The sequence below is a fragment of the Myodes glareolus genome, chromosome 4 (genome assembly GCF_982192425.1).
Source record: "Myodes glareolus chromosome 4, mMyoGla1.1, whole genome shotgun sequence".
In the NCBI taxonomy this organism is placed as follows: domain Eukaryota; kingdom Metazoa; phylum Chordata; class Mammalia; order Rodentia; family Cricetidae; genus Myodes; species Myodes glareolus.
The window spans coordinates 29,551,100-29,576,415 of record NC_142029.1 but is presented as its reverse complement, the minus strand read 5'-3'; the positions used below and the strand labels follow the sequence as shown (position 1 = coordinate 29,576,415).

Here is a 25,316-nt window from a genome sequence, read left to right as displayed (position 1 = left end):
ACTCACAAGACTAATGCAAACTTACTTGGGCTGTTAGAAAGGTGTCATCTTCACCTTCTTGAGCTTCAATGTCCTAAGTAAAAGGTACACAACAGCTTTGCTTTACAAGACATCGGGGCACAATGGGAATGCTTTGACACTCATACCTGGTTAGCATCTGCCTCACACTCTGATAACTGTGGGCACCAAACCAGGAAGTCAGGCTATACTCTTTATGACAACACAAACATATCAGTCATGTCACTACATGATTAGAATGTCCCGAGCCCTCATTTACTAGGCTAGGTAGGAGGCAAGAGCCTTATGGATACTGAAGTCCTCATTCTTTAGAAGCCAAAGGTTTTTCTAAGACCTAACATACTTCACAGCAGGATAAATGGTCTGTTTCAAAAGAAAAATTGGAAAATTGTTTTATATTTCAACTTTCATTTTCTTAACCTTAATAATAAATGAAAAAATGTAATTTTTTATCCCACTGAAACAGCAAACAGGAGTGGAGGGACCGACCACCAAGTAATACTGACAAGGTCTGAGTGAAACAGGCACACTCGTTCCTAGTGACATAGAAACCCCACCCCAACCTTAAATATTCAAGGTTGTAAAGAGGCTATCAGACACACAGAAAATAGCCTAATTACAAAGTCATTATGGCATGTTATATAAAAGCAAAATACAGAATCAACAGCAATTTCTGGCATGGTAATAACTATGTAAATATATACGTAAAATAAGCAAAAAACTTAAAAGCCTTAGATGATAGGATTCTGGAAAATTTTATAAATTTCTTTTTAAATTCTGAGACCTCCAAATCAAACTAAAAAAAAAATACTTTTTACTAGTAAATCTTAATTTCTCTGTGTCATGTTTTAAAAAAACTGGCTAAAGACCTGACTTTCGATGTCCTCTTTTTCTCTATCTTCTATTGCTTCTGCCTCTATCAATTCATGAGTTTTCTTGTTCTCTTCTGCAGAAAGCAACTCCTGGGAATGCACAATGTCTTCTTCATTTTCACCAAATTCTTCCAAGTCCTTTAGCTCGTCATTTCCATCTTGTTCATGTGTCTCTTGATTCTCCAATTCACAGTCCTTTTAATGGCAAAAACATTTGGTACAACTAGAGGCAAGTGGTGTGGGTTACCCACCAAACACTTTCAGAGATTGACAACTCTACACATGACAGGTTTGACTTTATGATATTCCCAGAGTGAAGGTCTAAGCATTTTTACCTGTCACATTACTGTTAAGCATGTAGTCAATACCACAACCAATGAGCCATGACTGAATCTCAAATTTCACACTGAAATACAAGCTGAATTGCTAGAGAGATAATTTAAGCTCAATTATTTAAGAGTTTCTAAGCCACAGTCTAAGAGCTGTCCAGAAGACACAGCTTCTAAGAAATGAACTGATTCTTCATTCTCCATGTGTGATTTAACATCAAAGACCCCGAAAGTCATATACATATTTAAACAGGAAGTTTACTTCTAGTTAATAATAGAGAACTCCCAATTGCTACATTGATCTAGTCTTTAAAAGTATGAATATTATTCATTTAAAAGTATTTGTTTTAAAAATCTCCCACTGCCAATTTAAATAGAATGGGGACGCAAGATTTAAGAAGTTGGTTTGGGCTAAAAAGGAAAAACCAGTTTACTTGCCATTTGTAGAACTCAGAAAAGGAAAAATATCTAGTAAGGAAGGAGGGCAGCAAAGACCATGGCTGCTCTACAGTGCACACTGACTGCAGACTGGGCTCTGGTGTGACTATTATCATCACAGTGTGACTAGGCAGCAGTGGAAACTGATAACAGTGCAGAAGCAAAGAAGCAAAAAGATGGGAGGAGTCACTGAGGAACTACACCATTCTGAAGCAAACCTAGACTTCACTTACCCACAAAAACAACTGCTATACTGTCCAAGTATCTAGGCAGTAGGTGCCATTTACCCACTACTATTCTAAAAAAATTCCAAAATTACCAATTCTAGAAGCAAGAAAAGAAATTCACCTATTTTATCAAATATATCATATATACTTTCAAAGAGAAGAACGAAATATTAAGAACTAAAGGTATATTCACAGAGTTTTCTCAAAATCTTTTTGGCTCTTCCAGAGAGCAGGTCACTTTAGGGCTGACACAGAAGCGCCCCTCCCAGCAGACGTCATCTCAATACTCCCCTCAATGAAACCTGAGTCCCTCAGCATTTCACACTAACAGACTACAACAGGAGGAAACTAAACACATTTTTACAAGTTTCAGTGTTTCCAGCTTATAATTTTGCTTAGTCACACATTAGTAAAGAAGTACAGAAAATAATAACGAAGAAATAGACCTAGTAAAAAACATACCACAAGAATAATGGATACCAAAACTAAGGAGTTCTTAAGGGCTCAAACAAAAGCTGATTATGGAAATGCAGTCACAAAGTTTAGTGGCTCCCCAAGCAAATAGTTACTAAAGCTATCTGCTTTCAGGGTTCTCAATAAAATCCATCTATCTCTGTGTGGAGTGATGTGTGTGGAGTAGAGAGGGCACAGAGCTGGGCACATGAGCTGACCTCATAGTCAACACACAAACACCCAGAGACAATTGTGACAATGTGAACTAACACAGAATAGGTGAGAATAAAAATATGTGTAATTTAAAAAGACCAATGAACAGCACACTACGTTTTGCTCAAAGAAACAAAATACCCTACTATTAACTAAAAATAACTTGCTCTATACTTGTAATACATAGAACTGTCACTGCCCCGATCAAAATTACTATTTAATTTTCTGTTTTGAGGCACAGAAAATTTTTTGGTTCAAAAAGATGTGGTATATTTATCTTTAAAGGGCATAACAAATTCCTTAATTTGATCTTTACTAGACAGTAACACTTCCCTCTCCAGTTTTAAAGTATACATTATCAAGTCCTACATACTGTAGTATATAAAAATTAATGCAGTAAGTACACTGAAAAAGTATCAGCATCCTTCCCAAGTGCAGCTTGGGCCCACTAACATCCTATTACCCAAGCTGTCCTCCAGGTCCGTACAGGCCTCAGATTCCCATTTGAAGGCCCAAATATACTCCTTTGTTTTAGTTTAGTTTGATTTCTTAAGTCAAGGGTCTGTGTAGCCTAGGCTGGCCTGAGAGATCTGCCTACCTCTGCTAGGATTAAAGGCAGTACCACCACACCCAGCTTAGATTTTTCTCCATGTCTCAGTTGGTTACAGTTATTTCTTGTATAACTCAGTTATGAGAGATCATGGGGCTGCCAATATTTAAGTCTCTTTAATTTATGTACTTCAATGTCTATTTTTCAAGTCAAAATCCATGAATTCATCACACAAATTAAACATCTTAACCTAGAGATTAAACTTTACCTTGACAAAAGTATCATCTTCCACAGAAGCATCTCCACTCAACTCATCTGCTTCTTGTTTTTTACCTGCGAAAGAAGGAAAATGGGCTAACAACCAGTATTTTATTACTTTTAAAAAAATAGAACATTCTACACTTACTCTACAGTATCACTCTCCACACCTAAAATCATCTACAAATGGGAACTACTTAAAAATCACCTTGTCACAGCTATCCCAAACAAGAAAGTTTTCCCAAAGCCATGCCACCTCACTGACATGCATGCTATCAGGACCCATCACCTCAACTCACCTAATGCCAACAGCACATTTTCTTTATACACATACACTGTCTTCAGTTCTGTCTGCAGTAGCACCTTAAACAGTATTTTACAATCTATATATGTAACCAGATCCTATAGCAAAGTTCAAGATTCAATACCTATAAAATCCTCAATCCTCCTTTTAAACAGCTTTATCTAAAATAAAAATTTCACACTTAGTCACACGTGTAATCCTGCCAATTAGGAAGGTGGAAGCCGGTGGATTAAGAGCTCAAGTTACTTCAAGTCTGAAGCTAACCTAGGCTACATGACACAAGTCTTTCCCATAACCTGTACAACACACCAGTTGATACAAACTGCCTAGTCTTGTTTCCAGGACCTCACACCTCCCCATGGAGGGCAAACAGTCTGTGGTTGTACCTGGCTGGATGCTCTTTACCACAAACCTCAGTAAGGCAGTCCTGACCACTTCAGCGTGAGGACAGGTGCTGGTCACTCAGCATGACACTTAGCAGAAGCAAAGCAAGAGAACTCAATTCCGGATGCAGACTATCCCCAGTATCCAGGCAGACTACAAGATTTCTCTGCTCAGCCCTCATTTCCAAAACTATGCTATTTGGTGGAATTTAACGAGAGCTACTGCAGTTTTGGGAAGAAAAAAAAATTTTTTTTCCACACAGCCAATGCTAAAAGTTTCTTGTCTCTTCAATAAAGCTCCCCCCCAAAAAACGACTGCCTAAAAATCTGTAATGCACCATAAATGTTGTCTTTAGAAAATCAGAGCCATTGAAACTTTCGTATTTAAATTTTAACCTTTTTCCCCCATTTCTTTTGAAATGTAAATGGACATTTCTTCTGAGGCAAACTAAACTGCATTTTCCTTTTGCCTGGATCAGGTATTGACAGTGTTGCTGCCTAGATTCAGTGACTCCAGAGAATCTAGTTACTAGGATAAATGTTAAAATGTTAGTTTTCCCATATCCTCTACCCAGTCATCCCTTTTCTTTCACATGTTCCCAATTTAAAACCCTCTCTATGAATGAATGAGTAATAACAGGAAACAAAATACTGGTCCTACAACTTAAGAAGCAAGACTGAGAGAACACGCTTCCCATTTAGTCAAGTGAGAATACATATAGTTTTTAAAAGATTACTTTCAAAGAGGAAGGAGTTAAGACAGAGTCTCACTCTATAGCCCTAGACAGCCTGGAACTCACTATGTAGCTCAGGTTGGCCTTGCACTGGCCTTCTAGTGCTGGGATTATGATGCATGAACTACCACTGTTGGTTTGAACTTCCTATTTAGAATACTGGTGCCTATATTCTAGGGAACTCATAAATGTATAATATACTTTAAAATTTACAATTATTAACATTTTTTATCAAAACTTTACTTTTTTAGTATTTTATACAACAATCAAAAAAGCCCTTGAGAAGTTTGAAGTTTAAATAAAGAAATGACTTGAAAGGCAGCCACTTTATGGCCTTAGTAGAACCTATCAGTCTGTTGGGAAGAAAACAAACAACAAAGGTATTGCTTTTCTGAAAACTGGATGCAAGTGAGCTCATTAGATTATTCTATTATAGAAGAACACGTCATAGCAAAACTATTTAAGGACAAGCAAGCTGACTCAACTGTTACTAACACTCGCAGCTCTTACACAAGACCCAGGTTCTAGTCTCAGCACCCATGTGACAGCTCACAACAGTCTGCAACTCCAATTCCAAGATTGGATGCCCACTTCTGGCCTGCACCAGTACCAGACACCAGTACACTTATATATACACGCAGGCAAACACTCAGACACAGAATGTAAAAAACATTTTTTTTTTTAACTTAAGGATGCTACATTTTGGGGTAAAAAGTTTCAAAAACCTGAAGCCCCTCCCTTTACAAATACACATCCAAGTTACCTAGAGGGCAAAGCTTAGGGTGAACTCCCTTAGTCGCCTCAAAAATTCTAAGTTTCACTTTGTAATTAAAACCTGTCTTAGAATTTGCAAAGCACTTTTTAAAAATATGACTTATTTTTACAGGCATGCTTGGGTACACAGGACAGCTTTCCACAATTTTACAAAGAGATAAGGTGCTCAGAGGTCAAGCAGCATGCCCCAAACCAGCAAAGTCTCCCCTCAATTCCAGGGGGAGGCTTTTCTGACCCACTAACAGGGCCCCATTCTAGGAAATGGTTAATGCACACAATTTACAGACACCACATAGCATCATAACAAGCTACACATCAGGCACATTCCAAGGGGAAGTCTATTTGTTTTAGTTAACTTAGAGGAAGCTCAAATGCACTTCAATAAAAACTACCAGCAGCCACTGCTATTGCTCACTGGCTTCCTGCTGTCCAGACTCTCCAAGTCTATACAGTCACATACTTCAGCTATTCACCCTCCAGCTACTCTGAAGCACTCATTCCACAAACTAGAAAACTGAGGTTGAAAAGATCACAAAGATAGTATATTTAAATCAAGCCCAATTCTACTCCTGGAAGCCAGATCTTTGAGAAGTTAAAATGAGTCAGGTGCTCAACGACTATTTCTTATGCTGTAAATAAAGGTTCCAAAGTGCCATCTTTAAAAATGTAAATGGTGGTGGCACAAGCCTCTAATCCCAGAACCTGGGAGGCAGAGGCAGACAGATCTCTGAGTAGGAGACCAGCTTAGTCAACAGAGTAAGTTCTAGGACAGCCAGGCAACACAGAGAAACCCTGTCTCAAACGCGCCACCCACCACCACCACAACTGTAAACTGTGTAATTCTCAACAGTTAAGTAATTTGCCCCAGGACACATAGACAAGAGGCATAGGAGGGTATACAGAAATGTCTTACTGTTGTTCTATGCTATTTCCAGATGTCATGTTACACGAAAGCACTACATAGTTACCATTTCCTTATAAACTTTAAAACCACAAGGATGAAATTGGGCAACACAGTGGTGAGACTGCAGTACAGAGTATTCGAGAAAACTTAAAACTCACACTAGCTTTTGATCACTTTCATAATCTAAAACTCTGGGTTTATTTAACTAATGCTGAGTTTGAAACTATATTGCAAAAAAAGAAAAAGAAAAACTATTCTGCAACTGCTTCCTCTTTGAAAAGAAGTTACTACCTCTACTCACATATATAACTAGCCTGCATAAGTCACCATGTGCACCATACAGCAGGGAGCCCAGTTTGGCACTAGAGCCAGCAGGTGTTCATTGTCCTGCACCTCCTGGCTGGTCATAATAGACTAAGTACTATGTTGAACACTAGTAGGCCCAAGGTCTAGACTTCTGCTAAGTCCAACTGGGACAAAATTAAGAGGTGACATGGCAGTCACAAAGTTATATGCAGCCTCATCCTGTCAACAAGGCCGTGGTAACTTTAACTGATGCTATGAATTGTATCAGGAGTTCTCCGGCTTCTCGAGCAGTCACAGATGTGCAAGGATTTCAACAAAAACCCCATTTCAATAACACTACACTTAGCACACTTTATTTAGGGGTAATCATTTCTGTCTGCTCCTCTTAACCCTGTGCTATGTAAAGGTCCTACAGACAGGCAACTTCACCTCCTTTGTCCTGCAGGGAATCGAGCATGTGCCACAGAAAGGCAAACTGGCCCAAAGGAAAGCAGCATGACCAGGATGAAGGCTGACTCAAGGCAATGAAGATTGCACATTATTTTTAATGTTCTGTGAAACAAAACTGGAAAAGTTGGCTAGTAAACAATGTCTGGAAAAAAAATCGAAATAGAAAATTAAAGCAAAATTAACACATCACATCTTAAGTTATAGTAGAAAAGGTAACTATTTTGACACATATAACATTCACCAAAATGCTATTTAAGCAAAAATCACACAAACCAAAAGTTGGGAAACTAGAAACATGTCTGTGAATGACAGTGTATAGGTCAACAGTTTTTTTTAAAATTTATTTGTATTTTATGTACAATGGTGTTCATAAATTATGTACATACACTGCATGTATGCCTGTGTAAGGATGCCAGACACCCTGGAACAGGAGTTATAGACAGTTGTGAGCTGCCACGTGGGTGCTAGGACTTGAACCTGGGTCCTTTGGAAGAGCAGTCAGTGGTCACAAACACTGAGCCATCTCTCCAGCCCCACTGAACTTGTTAATGAAATCTTGAGGCCAGTTAATGTCTGAAAACCGCAAACGTACAGACTTTGCAACAGTGGGCATTCTATGTTCCACTTCCTAAATTCAATTCCCTTACAATCATCAGAAATGCCGGGTATGGTGGCACACGTCTTTAATCCTAGCAACCTAGGAGGTAGAGACAGGCAGACACCTGAATTCAAGGCCAGTAGAGAAACTGCCTCAAAAAACAAAAAGCAAAAAATAAAAAAAAGGAAAGAAATATTTAGAGAAATATATGAATAGTATGAAAGGTTACACCAAACAGGAATAGCTCATTTTTACCAAATTTTTTAAGCTTTCAGAACACACACATTTCAGAAATCATACATAAAAGGTTTTAGGTTGCTGGGTGGTGGTGGCGCACGCCTTTAATCCCAGCACTTGGGAGGCAGAGTAGGCAAATCTCTGTGAGTTCGAGGCCAGCCTGGTCTACAAGAGCTAGTTCCAGGACAGGATCCAAAGTACAGAGAAACCCTGTCTCGAAAAACAAAAAAAAAAAAAAAGTTTTAGGTTACAAACTGATTTTTCTTCTCCAAAGATAAATTGGTCCTTATTCTTGAGATAAGATTTGTAAGATTTACAATCTTCCTTAAGTTTAGAAGTAGTTACAAAACAAAATCCACTTAATAAGTTGATTTTAAAGTAATTTTTCCAAGTAACTTTATCCTTAAACATAAGATGTTGCTATGAAATACAGATAAGGGCTGAGTTGTAAAGTGTGGTGGTGGCTCTTGCCTAGCAGACATAAAGCCCTGGGGTCTAGTCCCCACTCTCAGGATGGGAAAGAAGATTAGTTACCAAATGTCTGTTGGAAAGGATATGGCTTCCGATTGACCGTTGATGTTTCTAGGCAAAACCTCCCCCCAAAGGCATGCAGCAGCCTAGAATAATCTTTTCCCTATGCTGTCTTTTGTGTGTCTGGTATGTGCATGGGCACATGCGCTGGTGTATGTACAGAGAACAGCCTGCAGGAGTCAGTTTCTCCTTCCACCATATGGGTCCTAAGGGATCAAACTCAAGCTGTGCAGTGGCAGGCACCTCTTATCACTGAGCCATTTTGCCAGCCCCAGGCTAGAATATTTTTACCAAAAATCATTCCTGTGGTAACTGTTGGCATGTATTTTAGCTACTGCTGCTTTATTTTACTTTATTCTTGAGATAAAGTTTCCCTATATAGGCCAGGCTGGCCTCAAAATTAAAACTCCTGCCTGCCTTCCAAGTGCTAGGATTACAGGTGTATACCATCACACCCAGCTGTATTTAGCTTCTATTAACTAACACTTTACTAATAGAATAAAATTTCTGAAAGTCTTTGTACCCTGTCTTAAATATAGCAGTCGTTGCATAAATGAGTTTTTTTTTCTTTTCTAATCAGGGGAAAGCAAGGGAAAAAATATATACACACATATATTTATGTATATAGATCTGTGTGTGCATGTGTGTGTATAAAAGGTTATTCAGATTCATCGTAATGAAATCAATACCCAAAGTATGTATTTTTTAAGTCCCTTAAATCTGTCATCCAAAGAGAATTAGTATAGGGCCAGAAAGATGGCTCAGCGATTAAGTGAACTGACTGATCTTCCAGAGGATCCAGGCTCAATTCCCAGCACTCACATGACAGCTTACAGCTGTCTGTAACTCCATTTCCAAGGGCTCTAATACCGTCACACCAATGCACATAAAATAAAGTTAAATTAAAAAAAATGCTTTCTCTAAAAAAAAAGATAATTAGAATAAACAGTCATGATTTTTAAGGATAGTGAAAGGGCCAGGGGTATATATAGTCCAGTAGCTGAGCACTTGCCTAGCATGTGAGGCTCTAGATCAGGGCTGACACCCTAGCACTGAGAAAATAAACAAGTAAAAATAAAAAAATAAAAAGTAAAACAAGTAAAAATAAAGAAGTAGTAAAAGTCCAGTTCCTGTTAGGCTAAAGTTTACACCTATCAACTAAAAACAGTTCTAGGGCTGGAGAGATGGCTCAGTGATTAAGAGCAAGCACTGGCTACCTTTGCAGAGGACCTAGGGGTGACTCACAGCTATCCGTAACTCCAGTTCCTGGGGATCTGATGCCTCTTCTGGCCTCCAAGTGCACCAGGCACACAGGTAGTACACAGACATAGAGGCAAAACACACATAAAAGGAATAAATCTAAAAATACGTTAAAACTATTATATATGTGTAATGTGTGCATGAATAGAGAAAGTCCTGCTTACATCTCAGCACATCTGTGAGAGTCAAACAAATGCAGCGTGAAAGGTTTCTGGAACTACAAAACTGACGAGTAGAGTCTCCCAGAAAAGGCAGCACAGCCCCAGCTGCACATGAGAACCATCAGGAAGCTTCCAGAAGACTGGTACCTACGCCCTGCCAGAGCATGGAAACTAAGCCTCAAAGGAGTGAAAACCTGGTGCCTGATTTTGAAAATGCCAATGACTTTAATGCAGAGTATAGAATATTATTTGAATGATAGGCTTGACTAAAGAGGTCAGAGTGAGAAAAATATGGGGAAAAAGTGACTGTTTTCAGATTCTCCACACTGAATAAGTATACGATGTAGATTTATTTAAATTGCTGAAAAAGGAAGAAATAGACCAGGAGTGATGGCTCAGATGCTGGAAGCACTTGTGGCTCTACTGGAGGACCTAAACTTGATTCCCAGCACCCACACAGTGGTTTACAACTACCTACAACTCCAAATTCCAAGCTGCAAGGGATCCAGCATCATCTTCTGACTTCCTCAAGTATGCCATGCGATATACATGCAAACATGCAGGCAAAAACTATATAGATAAAATAAAATTTTCCTTTTTTTTTGTTTTTTTGAGACACGGTTTCTTTGTGAGCCCATCCTTGCCTGGAACTCACTCTGTACCAGGTTGGCATCAAACTCAGAGATTCACCTGCCTCTGCCTCCAAATACTAGGACTAAAGGCATGTGCCACCACAAACTGGCTGATAAAAATAAAATTTTAAAAATTAAAAAAAACACACAATGACAAATTCAAGATGGTAGGGTAATGAGCTTTTTTTTTTTTTTTGCATTATTCTGAATTATCTAATTTAAAAAAGAAAAACACTTCACCTTTATGACCAGGAAAACACTAAACTACTATTCCAGAGTAGAAGGGCTGACACACAGCGACTCAGGCTGTGCAGCTTAGAATTTGCAGTTAATTCCAGAAGCTGTAAAACACTGAGGTCCTTTCATTCTGTCAGAAGAATGGCTGATTAAATAAATCAATAATCCACATGAGCTGTAAGCCGCTGTTCAATCTTTCCATTAAAATCTCATGCCATCGACACTAATAATGACTTCTGTCTGTAATCCATGCACAACCAACAGTTTATTTTACATGAGTTCACAAAATGGAAATAAGTCTTAAGTCTCCAGCCTCTGACACAGAATACTTAAGATGACTACCCTGGCAGTAAAGTCCTATATTGGTATAAACTAGCTATATGCCATATTTGATATCATAGTTGAAAAAAGTGCAATAGTACCTTATAGATAATATTGTTTTAATGGATGAGACAAATGGGCTGGCTATGTGAAATGAAAACAACATACGAGCCCTGACACTTGGTGATATTCGAGCAAGGGACAGAAGAACACTACAGTGAGCTGTGCATTCTCAAAGCATACTTCACACAGTGAGGATAATAGAAGAACCCACTGTGCTCCTGAGATAGCCTGATAGACTATTAATGCCTGATGTAAAAGTTTCCCACAAACGTGTAAGTGAAACATGCAGCAAGAAATACTTTGGAAATTACTACATCTAGAATAGTCTTCAGAACTTATTCAACAAACATCTGAGCACACATCACTTGCCCCAGGCTGTTAGAGGTGTAAAGACTACATCCTGGGTCTTCAACGATCCTCACATTATGGATCTTTCAGTCTAGCAGGCACACAAGAAACACCTGTGACAGTCCTGCGCTCAAAGTCCACTTCCACTACAATTTTATTAGTGACTAACATTCAACATGCTAAAATTTAAAGTAAGTAACATTCAACACGCTAAAATTTAAAGTAAGTAGCGGGGCAGAACGACCATCCACTGGGACTAAACTACTCAAAATGTGCACTGTGGCTACTCATTACATTATCCTAGTTGATAATTTTTGAAAGTTTTATAGAATAAACACATAATATTATCTGTTCTATTTTCTCACAAAAATATTAGGTATCAGATGCTTGGCCAAACCAAAATTCCAAATTACACTTACTCCTAGAGGGGGAAATTCTATGTTTTGTTTTTGGGGAGGGATTTGTTGTTGTTGTTTTCGTTTTTCTTTTTAGCCTGTATGCACTAAAAATTATTTTAAACGCCAATTAAATTATTATATTTAATTCTGAATGCTATATTGATTTGGTAATACATAATTTGTTGAAGTTTATAAGTGATTTTGAAGGTTGAAAATATAGACAAAATCAGACACAATATCTCTGAAACAAGGCAGGGAGACCTTAGCACCACCTGTTTAACTGCTTTCTTAACACACACCCAAGTAATATGATACTAACTCTCGATGGGAGAAGCTTTCCTCTAAGTTACTTATTAAAACGTTCCCCGGAAAGAGACTGTAAAGAAACTGAGAACTAATTCAGGATACAAACTGCTTGATATTAGCTACATGTTATTACAAATACCAGAATCCACTAGAACATAATCAATACCACAGACTTTTGTCCTTGTAACTGTGTTTTTTAAACATCCTATATGTAAGACTATAGACTCCTTTCCCTCTAACCTGTCTGAGAGTAATCATTTAACATATTTTAGGTGGGGGAGTGATAGGGACTGAACCCATGGGCTAGTCCACTGAGATTTACCCCTGGATTGAGCACACATTCTTTTAAGATATATGTATGTATAGGCCAAGAACTACAAATATAAAGAATAAAAATTTCAAAATCAAACAACAAAAGCATGGCATAACGAAGTTAAAATCATTAGGTTAACTTGAGACTATGATTAACATATGGCTTTTCAGCTATCACAATACACCAGATAAAAGACGTGAATCAGAAACCTATACAAAACATGTTCATTCCTATATTTCTTTCCTGTTATGAAACATTTGCTTCACCAGCAGTTTCCAAGGTGATACAAATGTTTAAAAGGCACAGATCTTCAAGGCAACTTTGTTAATCTTCTAAACTTCTATCACCATGTTGTCATTACTACCGACCCAGGAAATGCTTCTTCTCCCTTTTTAATTTCTATCAGCACACCCAGGGAACTCTTGAATCAAGAAATCTCAATTAGTATGCTGACCAGGTGCTGAGATACAGTGCTTAAGGTCAAAACTGAAGATTCCCTTCTATTAAAATTAATCTATTCAATCATCTTTGGTTGGCTGGTTGGTTGGTTGGCTGGTTGGCTTTTCCAGACAGGATTTCTCTATGTAGCCCTGGCTGTCCTGGAACTCACTCTGTATAACAGGCTGGCCTCAAACCCAGAGATCCACTGCCTCTGCCTCCCCAAGTGCTAAGTGCACTGCTGAAACTGCCCGGCCTATTCAATCATCTTACTCTCATTACAATCCTATATAGATAGTTCAGGTACAGCAGTGAAGAAAGTTATGGTACAGTAACAAAGTGTCACAGAAGTCCAGCACTTACTCTACCTAGAAACTAGAGTGTCCCAGCATCAGACAACTGCTTGTCTACCCTCTGCCACAATTCTTCATAAGTGTGTGTGGGGGGGGGATTTGTAATTATTCAAATAAGATTACACTAACTGGATGCTTTTAAAAATACCTAATTACCATTTGTTATCAAGACATTCATTTGAAAACTACTTAAAGCTATTCACACCAAATCATTCCTCCCTTGGAAATACACCTAACCTAATTTAAAAGTTACAACATTAAAAACCTTTAGTATCCCCATAGCTTAAAACTTCTTTAAAAGCTAATTAATTATGGAGTTTTTTGCCTTTATGAGTATGACTGATGAGGTCTTTTGAATTTCACTGGAAATTATTAGACTACATAATGGAATAAATGCAAAATAACCAGTATGTCAACTAAAACACTAAACACAAAGGTCACAGAACTTTAACACACTAGAAAGAACAGCAAAGAGCCAAGGAAAGGTCTGGTAGGAATTTCATCAAAACTCTGCCAATTGTGGGGCAAGGTAGACATGGATCAAATGGTATTTTATTCTTCAATACATCCTACTATGAAGGCTCGGTATGTAACATAACTTTGGACTTTCTCCAGAATCAATAAAGAGCTTTCTCACTTTCTAATCAACTTCAGCCCAATCTAAAAGGCTACAAGGACTGGGAGCCTGGTAACTTTTCTTCCTTGACCCAAGAAGGCAGAGTGCCAGGGGGAAATAGCAAAGAGTAGCACTATATAAACAGGGCAAGTGGTACAAGAGCAGAGCCAAGTTATATAACCAAAATATAGTTTAAAATATGTTCAGAACTCGTAACAACCTTTGCCTTTGGTTGGTTTCTTGTTTGGAGTATCAGTTGAAACAGTTAATTCAATATTATCTGGATCGCCTCCTTCCTCTTCAATAGCCTACATTAGAAAGAGAGGTTAATATGCTACACAAACTATCTAAACTTACTTTATAAAAACTTAATGAAAATATATTAGCAAACCTCAAGCCTCAAGACATTAGAATTGCCAGTTAATTTTACAAACCGACTTCACAAACGAGTTATTACAGTACACAGGGAGGGGGTATGTCATTAAGTATCAAAATGTCATGAAACTTGAAATTCGAACGAGTCGATAGTTATATGTCACATATACGGAACAAGAATCTAAATATATTATAGAAAAGTTTGTAGCTACTCAAGTAAAGAAGAGTTTTCCTAACGTGTATTGCGTACACTTGTTCCTCAGCTTCACGTGAATAAACCTAAAGCTTAGCAGGGCTGAGAACATAGATGATTACGCTGATGCAATCAGAAATTAAAAATTAAAAATAAATCAACTAAAAGCCCGGGGGAAGAAGATAAACCTTCCTTCTCATTTACCCATCAACTCCCACTACCGATTTCTCCGAACAGGGGGTAAAGAAACGGTTGGGCACAATTAAACGGTAACTTCGGTCAAGTCAGCAAACTAACCATTGCCTCGGAGACCGAGCGATGCACGCGCTAAGTAAGCACCGATACCCGGCACCGCCCGGGTCTGCAGCACCGCCCTCGGCAGGCCGCGGCGCCGACCGAGAGGACGTCCCGGGGGAGACAGGGGGCGCGACCAGCGGCAGCTCGCGAGGCTGCTGGAAGGCCGGGCTTGTTGCGGAGGCTCGGGCCTCGCGCGCCCGGCACGCACAGGCGCCGCCCGGTCCGCCCCGACCGCGGAAGCGCAGTAACCAAGCGGCGAGGCCTAAGCTGCGCGCCCGGGCCTCACCTGCTTCAGCCGGGAGACCAGCACCGTCTTGACCCCGTTGATGTCCAAGTTGCGGCGCTTCAGCTCGGACCTGAGGTCGATGACCCGCAGCTCGGTGATCTTCTTCCCTTCCGCCTGCCCCGAGGCGGCCGAGGCTGCCACGGCCCCGGCAGCGGCAGCCATTTTGGGAGAGCAGCGCGCTGCCGAGGCAGCGAGTGGGCTGCAGGGCGGCGGCGGCGGAGGAGGAGGCAGCGACGGTGGAGGCGGTGGCCGCGGCAGCACCAACTTCCAACCCGGGCCCGGGCGGCCAGCGGCGCCGCGCTACGCTGCGCACAATGAGCCGCTGGCCACGCCCCCGCGGGGACCACGCCCCCCGGCCCGCAGCCTCAGCGCAACCTGCAGCAGCACCCGGATGACGAGTGCGCGTGCGCACTGAGCAAGCATGGTGGGGGCGGAGCTCTGAACGACTACCGGCGCTGCCCTTGGCGTGGTCCCAGACTGTCCCGCGTGTCCGTCCGCGTAGCTGCCCTTGGCCCCGCGGTCCCCACTTCTCCATTAGCCATCTTCTCGTTGAGTCTCGACTCTGGAGCCACCGCCGCGTGAGAAGCACCCCATAGTACAGAAAGTAGGCGAATCTCTCCACCGAAGCCAAGGGGGCGTGTGCGCACGCCAAGCCTCCCCGGAAGAAGTACGGAATCGTCGCGGAAAGGTGGTCGGGGTACACCGTGAACCTGGGTCGGCGGGTTCCGCCCCCGAACGCCCAGAGAAACCTCCTGAGGCTGTGAGCCCAGGCGACCTGTAGGACCCGGCTCGCTGGCTCTCCCAGGGAACTGTGTCCACCCTGAAGCTTAGCTCGTTCTAGGCCTGTCCCTTTTTACCTGAAAACCACCAGAAAAACGTCCTCTCCGTGTTGACCTGTTAGCCCATCCTCCTCGGTGGGCCTGGCGGCTCAATGAAATTGTTCACAAAAGGAGATTAACTCATAAATTGTTTCCTCAATCCTATGCCGTGTGTACTGTGTTGCGCCCCCAGCTTTTGAGATGTCAAGGACAGGGCTTCTTTATGAAGAACCAGCCCCGTAATAGTATCTCTTCGTAATTTTAGTCAGTATTAATAATCATCACAACATAAACATGGAGTAAACTTAAAAGTTCGATGAAGTTAAGTAGGATACACAAGGAACTGGACTAACATTTACTGGTGGGTTTTGTTTGCGTACTTGTTTTTACCCCTTTCTCCAATTTCCTGCTTTTAAAACGTAAATTGATGAGGTGTGACTCACATTGGGTTGTCTTTTCTGATGCAGTTAGCGCAAATGGAGGAAAATTGGATGTTATAAAATCATACCGGACAGTTCAGCATTTCTTTAAGGTTTTGTTTTGTTTGATTCAAGGTTTGTCTGTGTAGACCGGCTGTCCTGGAACTCACTTTGTAGCTCAGGTTAGCCTGGAACTCACATCAGTTTGCCTCCTGAGTGCTGGGATTAAAGACATGTGCCACCACCGCCCAGCTTTCTTTGTGGCTGCTAAGGAACTCTCAGATATAACAACCCCTGTGATCCTCCTCCACTCTGTGTGGTAAATCTCCCATATGCTAAAAAAGATAAAATGACTTAACAAAAGTTTGCCTGACTTGTATGTGGCAGAGCTGTGCTAGTATCCAAACCTCCTGATTCTTGGTTCAACTGTATTCTACTACAAATGAGTTTCACACTCAAAAAAATTTAGAATTCAAAGGTTCTTAATCCTCCAGACCAATTGCACCCCACCCCATCCCTTCACAATAAATTGAGATGTTAACTTAGGGCCAACACCTATTGTCCATGTTTGCAGCAAACCTTAGATCTTATTCTATCTTTGTTCTCCCTCTTCCAGATCATCTTCTGTGGACACTTTAACCAGGGATCTAATTACTAACTCCAAATTAATGATATATTCAATCCTTTTTCGGGGGGAAAAAGGCCTCTAATAACAGAGTAATCTTAAAAGGAAAATCTCTGAATTCTCATCTGAGAAAGATTTCACTTTCCCAAATACAGAGAGTGCTTACCATGAATCTGGTAAGCAGTAAATAACAGATCATCTTCAGTTCTCAGTAAGGTATCGACTCTGACCTTTTTGGAGGAACAAAGTGGTGAAAATAAAAGAAGTGATATAAAAATGACCAGAGCACAACAAACGTGATGGGTGCTTAGTATTTGGGTCCTGGCTCAAAGCAGGCAGCAATAGTAAAGGGATAATTGGAACCAATGTTAAACACGTGGAATAGGATAGGATTTTGTAGGAAGTCCAAGTAGAAGTAAATAATGTCATTCTGTCTGCAATTTATTTGCAAATAATTGGAGAAAGGACATTATGTTAGCAAAAAATCACAAAGGTAAATGTAGTAAGATGATTTGGGGCTTTTTTTAATTTTATTTATTTTGGTTTTGGTTTGGTTTGGTTTGGTTTGGTTTTTTGAGACATGTTTTCTCTGTAGCTTTGGGGCCTGTCCTGGAACTCGTTCTGTAGACCAGACAGGGCATGAACTCACAGAGATTCACCTGCCTCCACCTCCCAAGTGCTGGGATTAAAGGCATACGCCGCCACCACCCAGCTTGTAGTAAGATGTTAACAGGGGTAATAAGTATGGCAAAGTTTTCATTAGTTAGATGAAAAGCAAAGAACTGTGGTGGCTGGAGATGATGCTGAGTGGTAGAGTGCTTGCCAAACATAACTGAAACCCCAAACTTGATCCCCAGTGAAGGCAAGTGTGTAAAGTTGTTCATTATATACTGTTCAAGCTTTTTAAAAATTAAGTTTGAGGGCTAGCAAGATGACACTTGCTAAGTAAGCCTGGTGGCCTGAGTTCCATCCCCAAAACTCTTGTAAAGGTGGAATTAGAGAGGAGGCTCCAAAAAATTGTTCTGTGACCTCCACAAGTGCTCCGTGGCACAGACACCCCCATGCACTCAAGGCACAATAATAATACATACAATTTGTTTAGATAGTAACTCATTATGTGTGTAGCTCTGACTAAGCTGGAATTCTCTGTGTAGACCAGGTAGATCTAGAACTCATAGAAATCTGCCTGCTTCTGCTTCCTGAGTATTGGGGTTAAAGGTGTGCACCACCATGCCAGGCCCAAAGTACATTTTTTTTTAAAAGAATATGATTCAAGCTGGGCAATAGTAGTGCACATATTTTATCCTAGCATTTGAGGACAGAGCTCAAGTTTAGCTTGGTCTATAGAGTAAGTTTCAGGACAGCCTCCAAGCCTCCAAAGCTACACAGAGGACCATGCTTGGCAAAAGAAAAAGAAAAAAAAAAAGACTGACAATCTATGACAAGCAAAATGGTGAACAAAATGGCTCACCAGGTAGCAATGCTTAAGCCACCAACACTATGCCTTCCATTTCCAGAATTCTGATGAGCTCCAGCTCCAGAACCCACGTCAAGGTGAAAGAGTCGGCTATCTTCTGGCCTCCAACCATGTACCATAGCACAAAATGCCCACATTCACACATCATATACACACAATAATAATAAAATAATAGAAAGATGATACTGCAATACATTTTTCTATAAAGTCACTTGTTTATTGAGCCTTTAACATGTATGTTTTCATAAAAGCTTACCAGTTAACAAATCTATGTTCAGAATATAGTATTTACTATCTTAAAGGCAGATCTGGCTCTGAGAAGACAATAATACCATATCTGCCTTGCTTATATGGTATGGACTCTTAACATGTACTCTCATGAATACTGAAGACTTAAACAGCAACTGTTCTGTCCACATGAAATTTAACATTCATATATCAAAGCAAAACATCAATCGATCAGAAAAAAGACGTGCAATTACAGCTGCAGCCAGTGAAATGAAGTAGATGAACATAGCACCCTGCAAGCCTGTAATATTCTTTAAAAAAAAACCCTGAGAAATGGATTAAATGGTTTGTTTTATGGAAGAAATTGATAGAATGGTTGTTTTATGGAAGAGAGAAGTTAACTGTGTCGATAAGTCAGGCATAGTAGTGCACACCTGTAGATGGTTGGAAGTTCAGGGTCAGCCTGAAATAGGGAGATTGCCTCTCAGGAAAAAAAAAATGAGGGGGCACAGACTAAACTTGGGAGGCACAGGCAAGCAGATTGTGAGTTTGAGGACAGCCTGATCTACAAAAGTGAGTTCCAGGACAGCGAGGGTTGTTAACACAGAGAAACCCTGTCTCGAAAAACCAAAAAAAAAAAAAAAAAAAAAAAAGAAGAAGAAGAAAAGCACAGATTAAAATGTGGGCTGGAGAGATGGCTCAGACAGTTAAGAGAACTAGCTGGTCTTCCAGAGGTCCTGAGTTCAATTCCCAGCAACCACAAAGTGACACACAACCATCTGTAATGAGATCTTGTGCCCTCTTCTGTCATGCAGGTATGCAGGCAGAACACTGTGTACATAATAAGTAAATCTTTTTTTTAAAAATCACGAATGATTCCAAATATGTTGCCTTTTAAAAATTCTAAATTCTTCCAGGCACTGGTGGCTCACTCCTTTAATCCCAGTATTTAGGAGGCAGAGGCAGGCAGATCTCTGTGAGTTCAAGGTCAGCCTGGTCTGCTGCGCTAGTTCCAGGACAGCCAGAGCTGTTACACAGAGAAACCCTGTCTCAAAAAAACAAAATCTAGGGAGCTGGAGAAATGGCTCAGAGGTTAAGAGCACTGATTGTTCTTCCAGAGGTCCTGAGTTCAATTCCCAGCAACCACGTGGTGGCTCACAACCATCTGTAATGAAATCTGGTGCCCTCTTCCGGCCTGCAGACATACAAGCAGACAGAACAAGAACACTGTAAACAAAATAAAACAAAAAACAAAACAAAGAAACCCCCCCTCAAAAAAATCTAAGTTCCAAAATTCCAACTTATACTGCTCACTTCTGAGACTTCTTTTCACCTTCTTGTACATAGTTGCTCCTGACTCCTACCGTCAGATAGGCTAAGTCTTCCCTGTTTGTCTTGAAGTGTCTTTACTTGACCAGCTACTTCCTGCTGGCAGCAATGCAGTATTCTTTTTTCTTTTTGGTTTTTCGAGACAGGGTTTCTCTGTAGCTTTGGAGCCTGTCCTGGAACTTGCTCTTGTAGACCACACTGGCCTCGAACTCACAGATCTGCCTGTCTCTGCCTCCCAAGTGCTGGGATTAAAGGTGTGTGCCACCATGGCCTGGCAGCAATGCAGTATTGTATCATTATCCTAATGAAAAGCGTGTAACTTCTGGTAATGACAGAGGAGGCAGATACACAATATGTTCCCTCAGCTATATTTAAGGCCCAAAGATGTTACTGAGTGTCAGGTGATATACTTACCAAGCACAGAAAGAGACTGAGACTAAAATCTAAAGAGATGAAGCTACTCTTTGAAGTTTAAAAAAAAAAGAAACAGGCATTTGTTAATGTTGATTCTGTTTGTTTGTTTGTTTGACACAGTTTTTCTGTATCTTTGGGGTCTGTCCTGGAGCTCACTCTGTAGACCATGTTGGCCTCAAACTCAACAGAGATCTGCCTACCTCTTCCTCCCTAGTGCTGGTATTAAAAGCATGTACCACCACCGCACAGCTGAACATCATTCTTAAGTGTTTTTTAAGGACATAAAGTGAAGGGGAAAACTGTAAGGGCTATCCTGGAAAAGAGGCCATCCCAGGTTTTCTTTTGAGATGCTAATGTGTAGCATTCTAGAACCAAAGATGAACTTCAACCAAAGAAATCTTGCAAGGATTGTGTGGTAGTTTGAATGTGATTGACCCCCATAATCTCACAGGGAGTGGCACTATTAGGAGGCGAGGCTTTGTTGGAGTAGGTATGGCCTTGTTGGAGGAAGTGTGTCACTGTGAGGGTGGCCTTTGAGGATTCCTATGCTCAGGATACTGCCCAGTATCTCAGTTGATTTCCTGTTGCCTGCAAGATGTAGGATTCTTCAGCTACATCTCCAGGACCATGTCTGCCTTTATGCTACTATGCTCCCTTCCATGATGATAATGGACTGAATCTCAAAACTGTAAGTGAGCCCCAAGTAAATGCTTCCCTTATAAGAGTTGTCATGGTCATGGTGTCTGTTCACAGCAATAAAAACCCTAAGACAGACTGCATCTATGCATCATATCATGTTAGAAACAACATCATGTCCCCAGTACCCATGTCATTTGTATTATTACTGCCACATTGTATCCCAAGTACCCATGTTGTTTGTGGTATTAGTGCCACATTATGTCTCCAATACCCATGTCGTTTGTGGTATTAGTGCCACATTGTGTCCCCAGTACCCATGTCATTTGTGGTATTAGTGCCACATTGTATCCCAAGTATTCATGTCATTTGTAATATTAGTGCCACATTGTGTGTCCAGTACCCATGTCATTTGTAGTATTAGTGCCACCACTACTTGGGTAGAGCAAATGTAAATTATCTTTACATTAAGATATAAACCTTTAACTTTGTTCACAAATATTTCTACAAATACTAGAAATTATAATGTCTAGCATCAGTCATATCACAGAGAGGCAAGATCCTATGACTAGAAAGTAGATTAAATGACAAACAGCAGAACAAACTATTGGCTCTGCACATAGAATGATCAGATAGTGAAGAGGCAAGCAACCAAAATGCAAAAGCCACAGAAAAGCAGGATATGGTGGTGCATGCCTTTAATCCGCAGCAGATCTCTGTGAGTCTAAGGACAGCTGATGTACATAGTAAGACCCAATCCCAGGGGGAGAGGGGAGTCAAGGAACTTGAAGTTACGAGTGTTACTACAAATTTGAGCCAAAAGGGGGAATTCTAGAACCAGGCAATGATATAAATAAAACTAGGAAATTGATGAGCAAGTTTTTCAGTAGAAAAACACAAATGAAGAGGTCTGGTTATCTGGAATCTGAATGGCAAGAATAAATTACCAAGAAGGAATAATGAGCTGGCCCAGACCTGTAATCCTACACACTTGAGAAGTTAAAGCATGAGGATCAGAAGTTGGAGGCCTGCCTGGACTCTAGAGTTCAAGGCCAGGTCGGATAACTTAGTGAGTAGTAAGGCACCTGTCTATCATAGATGAGGCCCTAGACTCAACCTTCATTACTGAGTGGTTGGGACAAAGAATGAACTGCAAAAGGGATGGGAAGTAACTCAGTGTAGTATTTGACTAGCATATGTGAGGCCCAGGGTTTGAGCCTCAGTGCTGCGAATCAAACAACAAAACACACTGGCACGGATTATGGAAAGAGAAAGGGTAGAAAACATGAAGGAGTATTAATATTCTGGCAGGAAAGAGATTGCAAAGTCAAACTGAATCACTTAAGAAAGGCTTAGTAAAGGAAGTATTTGCAAAGATGAGGGTGGTATCTAGGAAATTAATATGGTAGTTAATCTGGGTTAAAATCATTGCCCGACAGGCAGAGAAGAAATGATCATTAAAATATAGAAAGGAAGCTGGGCATAGTGGTGCACGCTTTTAATCCCAGCACTCAGGAGGAGGCAGAGGCAGAGACAGGTGGATCTATGAGTTTAAGATCATTGTGAGCTACACAGAGTAAGTTCCAGGGTATGTAGAGAAACACTGTCTTGAAAAACCAAAATTAACTAATTAGTTAGAAATAAAAAATAAAGCCTTATAAAAAGAAAAAGACACAGGAAGGAGAGCTATATAGAGGGTCAACAGGCCTGTGCATCCAGGTAAAACATGGTAACTTCATGGCAAAGCAGTCATTGGGCAGGGTGAGCTGAGGGTAGGGCCATAATAGTATATACACAAGCCTCTATCTAGGTGACGTTATCTATAAAAGTTGTTCGGATTTGGGGATGTTTTGGCAAAGTTTCTGGACACAGTATCAATATAGAGTAACCAATTGTTAGCCAGACAGTGGTGGCATGTATCAGCACTTGGGAGGCAGAGGCAGGCAGATCTCTGTGAGTTCAAGGCCAGTCTGGTCTACAAGAGCTAGTTCCAGGACAGGCTCCAAAGCTACAGAGAAACCCTGTCTTAAAAAACCAAAAATAATAATAATAACAACAATAACCAATTGCATCATCTTTTTACAAAATAAAATTGGGGGAAAAACAAAAGCTCTGGGTGTAGCAGTGCATTCCTGTACTCCAAAACTCAGAAAGCCAAGGAGCAATGATAATGAGTTTCAGGCCAGCTTGGGCTACAGAGCAAGACCCTGTATTAAAAAAAAAAAAACAGGCAAAACAAAACCCAAATTTACTATTTAAAATTACCAATATTCAATCACACATCTGGTTTGAGATCTCTAAACACACACAAAAAAAATTCATTTACAATAGCAAGAACACCAAGTGTCTTGTACCAAGACTAACTTGTGGGAGTCATTATATGGAAAACTGAAACAATATTAGGAGAATTAAGGCAGGCCGAAATAAAGGGAGAGACATCCAGTTCACAGATGTAAAACATTCAGTATCGTAAAGGTATCAGTTCATTCTAAATTTATTTACTCAGTATAATTCCAATCAAAATACTAACCTCTTTGTTTGTAGGATGATGGGAGGGATTCATTTGGATTTTATATGGGAGGCAAAGTCTAAGAATAATTGATCTCTCTCACTCTTGCTGTCGCTCTCTCTTGCTCTTGGTCACGCTCGGTCCTCACTCATGCTAGCAACACTGTTTAAAGGAGGAAAATGGCGGTCAGCACTTGTTCAATGTATATCAAGATTATTGTAGAGTGTGGTATGACCAGAGTACTGGAAATGGACCAATGGGACAAAATAAAGAAAAGCAAAACAGGCCCTTGAACTTGATTTTTTCAAAATACTTATTTTTTATGTTATGCATATGAGTGTTTTGCTTGTTTGTATGTCTGTCTGTATACCACGCACAAGCACTTTTCTTAGTGGCCAGAAGAAGAGTGATAGATCACCTGCAACTGGACCTACCAAAGGTCATGAGCCCCCATGTGGATGCTGGGACTCAAACCCAGGTCCTCTGTAAGAGTTAACGGTACTCTTAACCCCAGAGTCACCTTATATCTCAAAACAAACCAAAATTCCGTTGTGATTGCTTCACAAAAAACAACTCAATTTTTTGTAGATCATAGATCTCAATATGCATCAAAATAATTTTTTAAGCCAGGTATGGTGGCACACACAGAGTTCCAGGCCAGCCAGGGCTGCATAGTGAGACCCAGCTTCAATAACAACAACAATAATAATATATAATATAATGAATAAAGATTATCATGCAAAGAATACATGGACACACATACTACCAGTTTCAGTGTGCAGATAGAGTAGGGAAATGGAAGTAGAAAGACGGAGCAAAGCATCAACAGACTGAGCGTAGTGTTCTATGACAGGAAACCTGGAGATGGGATGTAGCTGGAACTTTCTTTAGGATACCAACCAGCTCCCAAATAAAGACGTGGAGATTGATTTTTGGTTGTTAATGATCAACTTTAGCTTAAGTTTGTCCCATTAGCTTTCTTAATTTAACTGTTTCTATTCATCTATGTTTTGCCTCAGGGCTTTTGACCTTTCTTTCATTCTGTATGTCCTACTTTCCTGCTTCCTCCACGTCTGTCTGTCTGGCCCCTGACATCTCTTTTTCTTTCATTCCACTAGCCTAAATTACTCCTCCTATTTACTGTCTCTGCCCAAAAGTCCTGCCTATACTGCCTCCCTTGCTATGGGCTGTTCATCATTTTATTAGAATTAGTTAAGTACCTTAGGCAAGCAAGGTAAAACAGCAACATATCTTGAGATAAACAAATACAACACATCTTTACATAGTTAAAGAAATGCAATATATCTTTTCATAGTTAAATATTCCACAACAATGGGACATCATCATATTTTATAAATTATTCTAGGAAAACTAGGGACAATGATCAGACTTTTCTGTGGCTACATAGTTGTCTGACCCAGGAAATTTTTTTCAAAGGATTCTTTTCCATTGAACTGAGTTGCCAGAGGGAGGAGTAAATCTTTACTTCACAGATGTGTCCCCTCAAAGACATTTTGGGAGTGTGTGGTCAGGATTTTGTGGTAAGAAAAGACTTATAAGTACCCACCAGTGCACCACCAACAAAGGGAAAGCCTCACAGAAATGACTACAGTGTGAATAAGAATGTCTGCCCTGGTAGGCAATGTTGGCACACACCTTTAATCCCAGCACTTGGGAAGCAGAGT

General features: G+C 40.4%; 1 protein-coding gene across 11 annotated transcripts in view; it reads right to left on the bottom strand.

Annotated features, from left to right (window-relative positions):
- Sltm (SAFB like transcription modulator) overlaps positions 1-23,793 on the bottom strand; it is a 54,781-nt gene extending 30,988 nt beyond the window's left edge. For 3 of the 11 annotated variants that reach the window (XM_085689311.2, XM_085689313.2, XM_085689315.2), the window contains exons 1-5: positions 15,177-15,418; positions 14,246-14,333; positions 3,369-3,433; positions 888-1,085; positions 26-73 (exon numbers count right to left, since the gene is read on the bottom strand). In XM_085689311.2, coding sequence (XP_085545437.1) covers positions 26-73; positions 888-1,085; positions 3,369-3,433; positions 14,246-14,333; positions 15,177-15,338 — 561 coding nt within the window. In that variant the 5' untranslated portion in view covers positions 15,339-15,418. Of the gene's footprint in view, positions 1-25; positions 74-887; positions 1,086-3,368; positions 3,434-14,245; positions 14,334-15,176; positions 16,026-23,652 lie in introns of those variants that run through there. The other 8 variants (XM_085689310.2, XM_087905357.1, XM_087905358.1 and 5 more) reach the window with 5 other exon arrangements.
- Between the last annotated feature and the right edge of the window lie 1,523 nt (positions 23,794-25,316).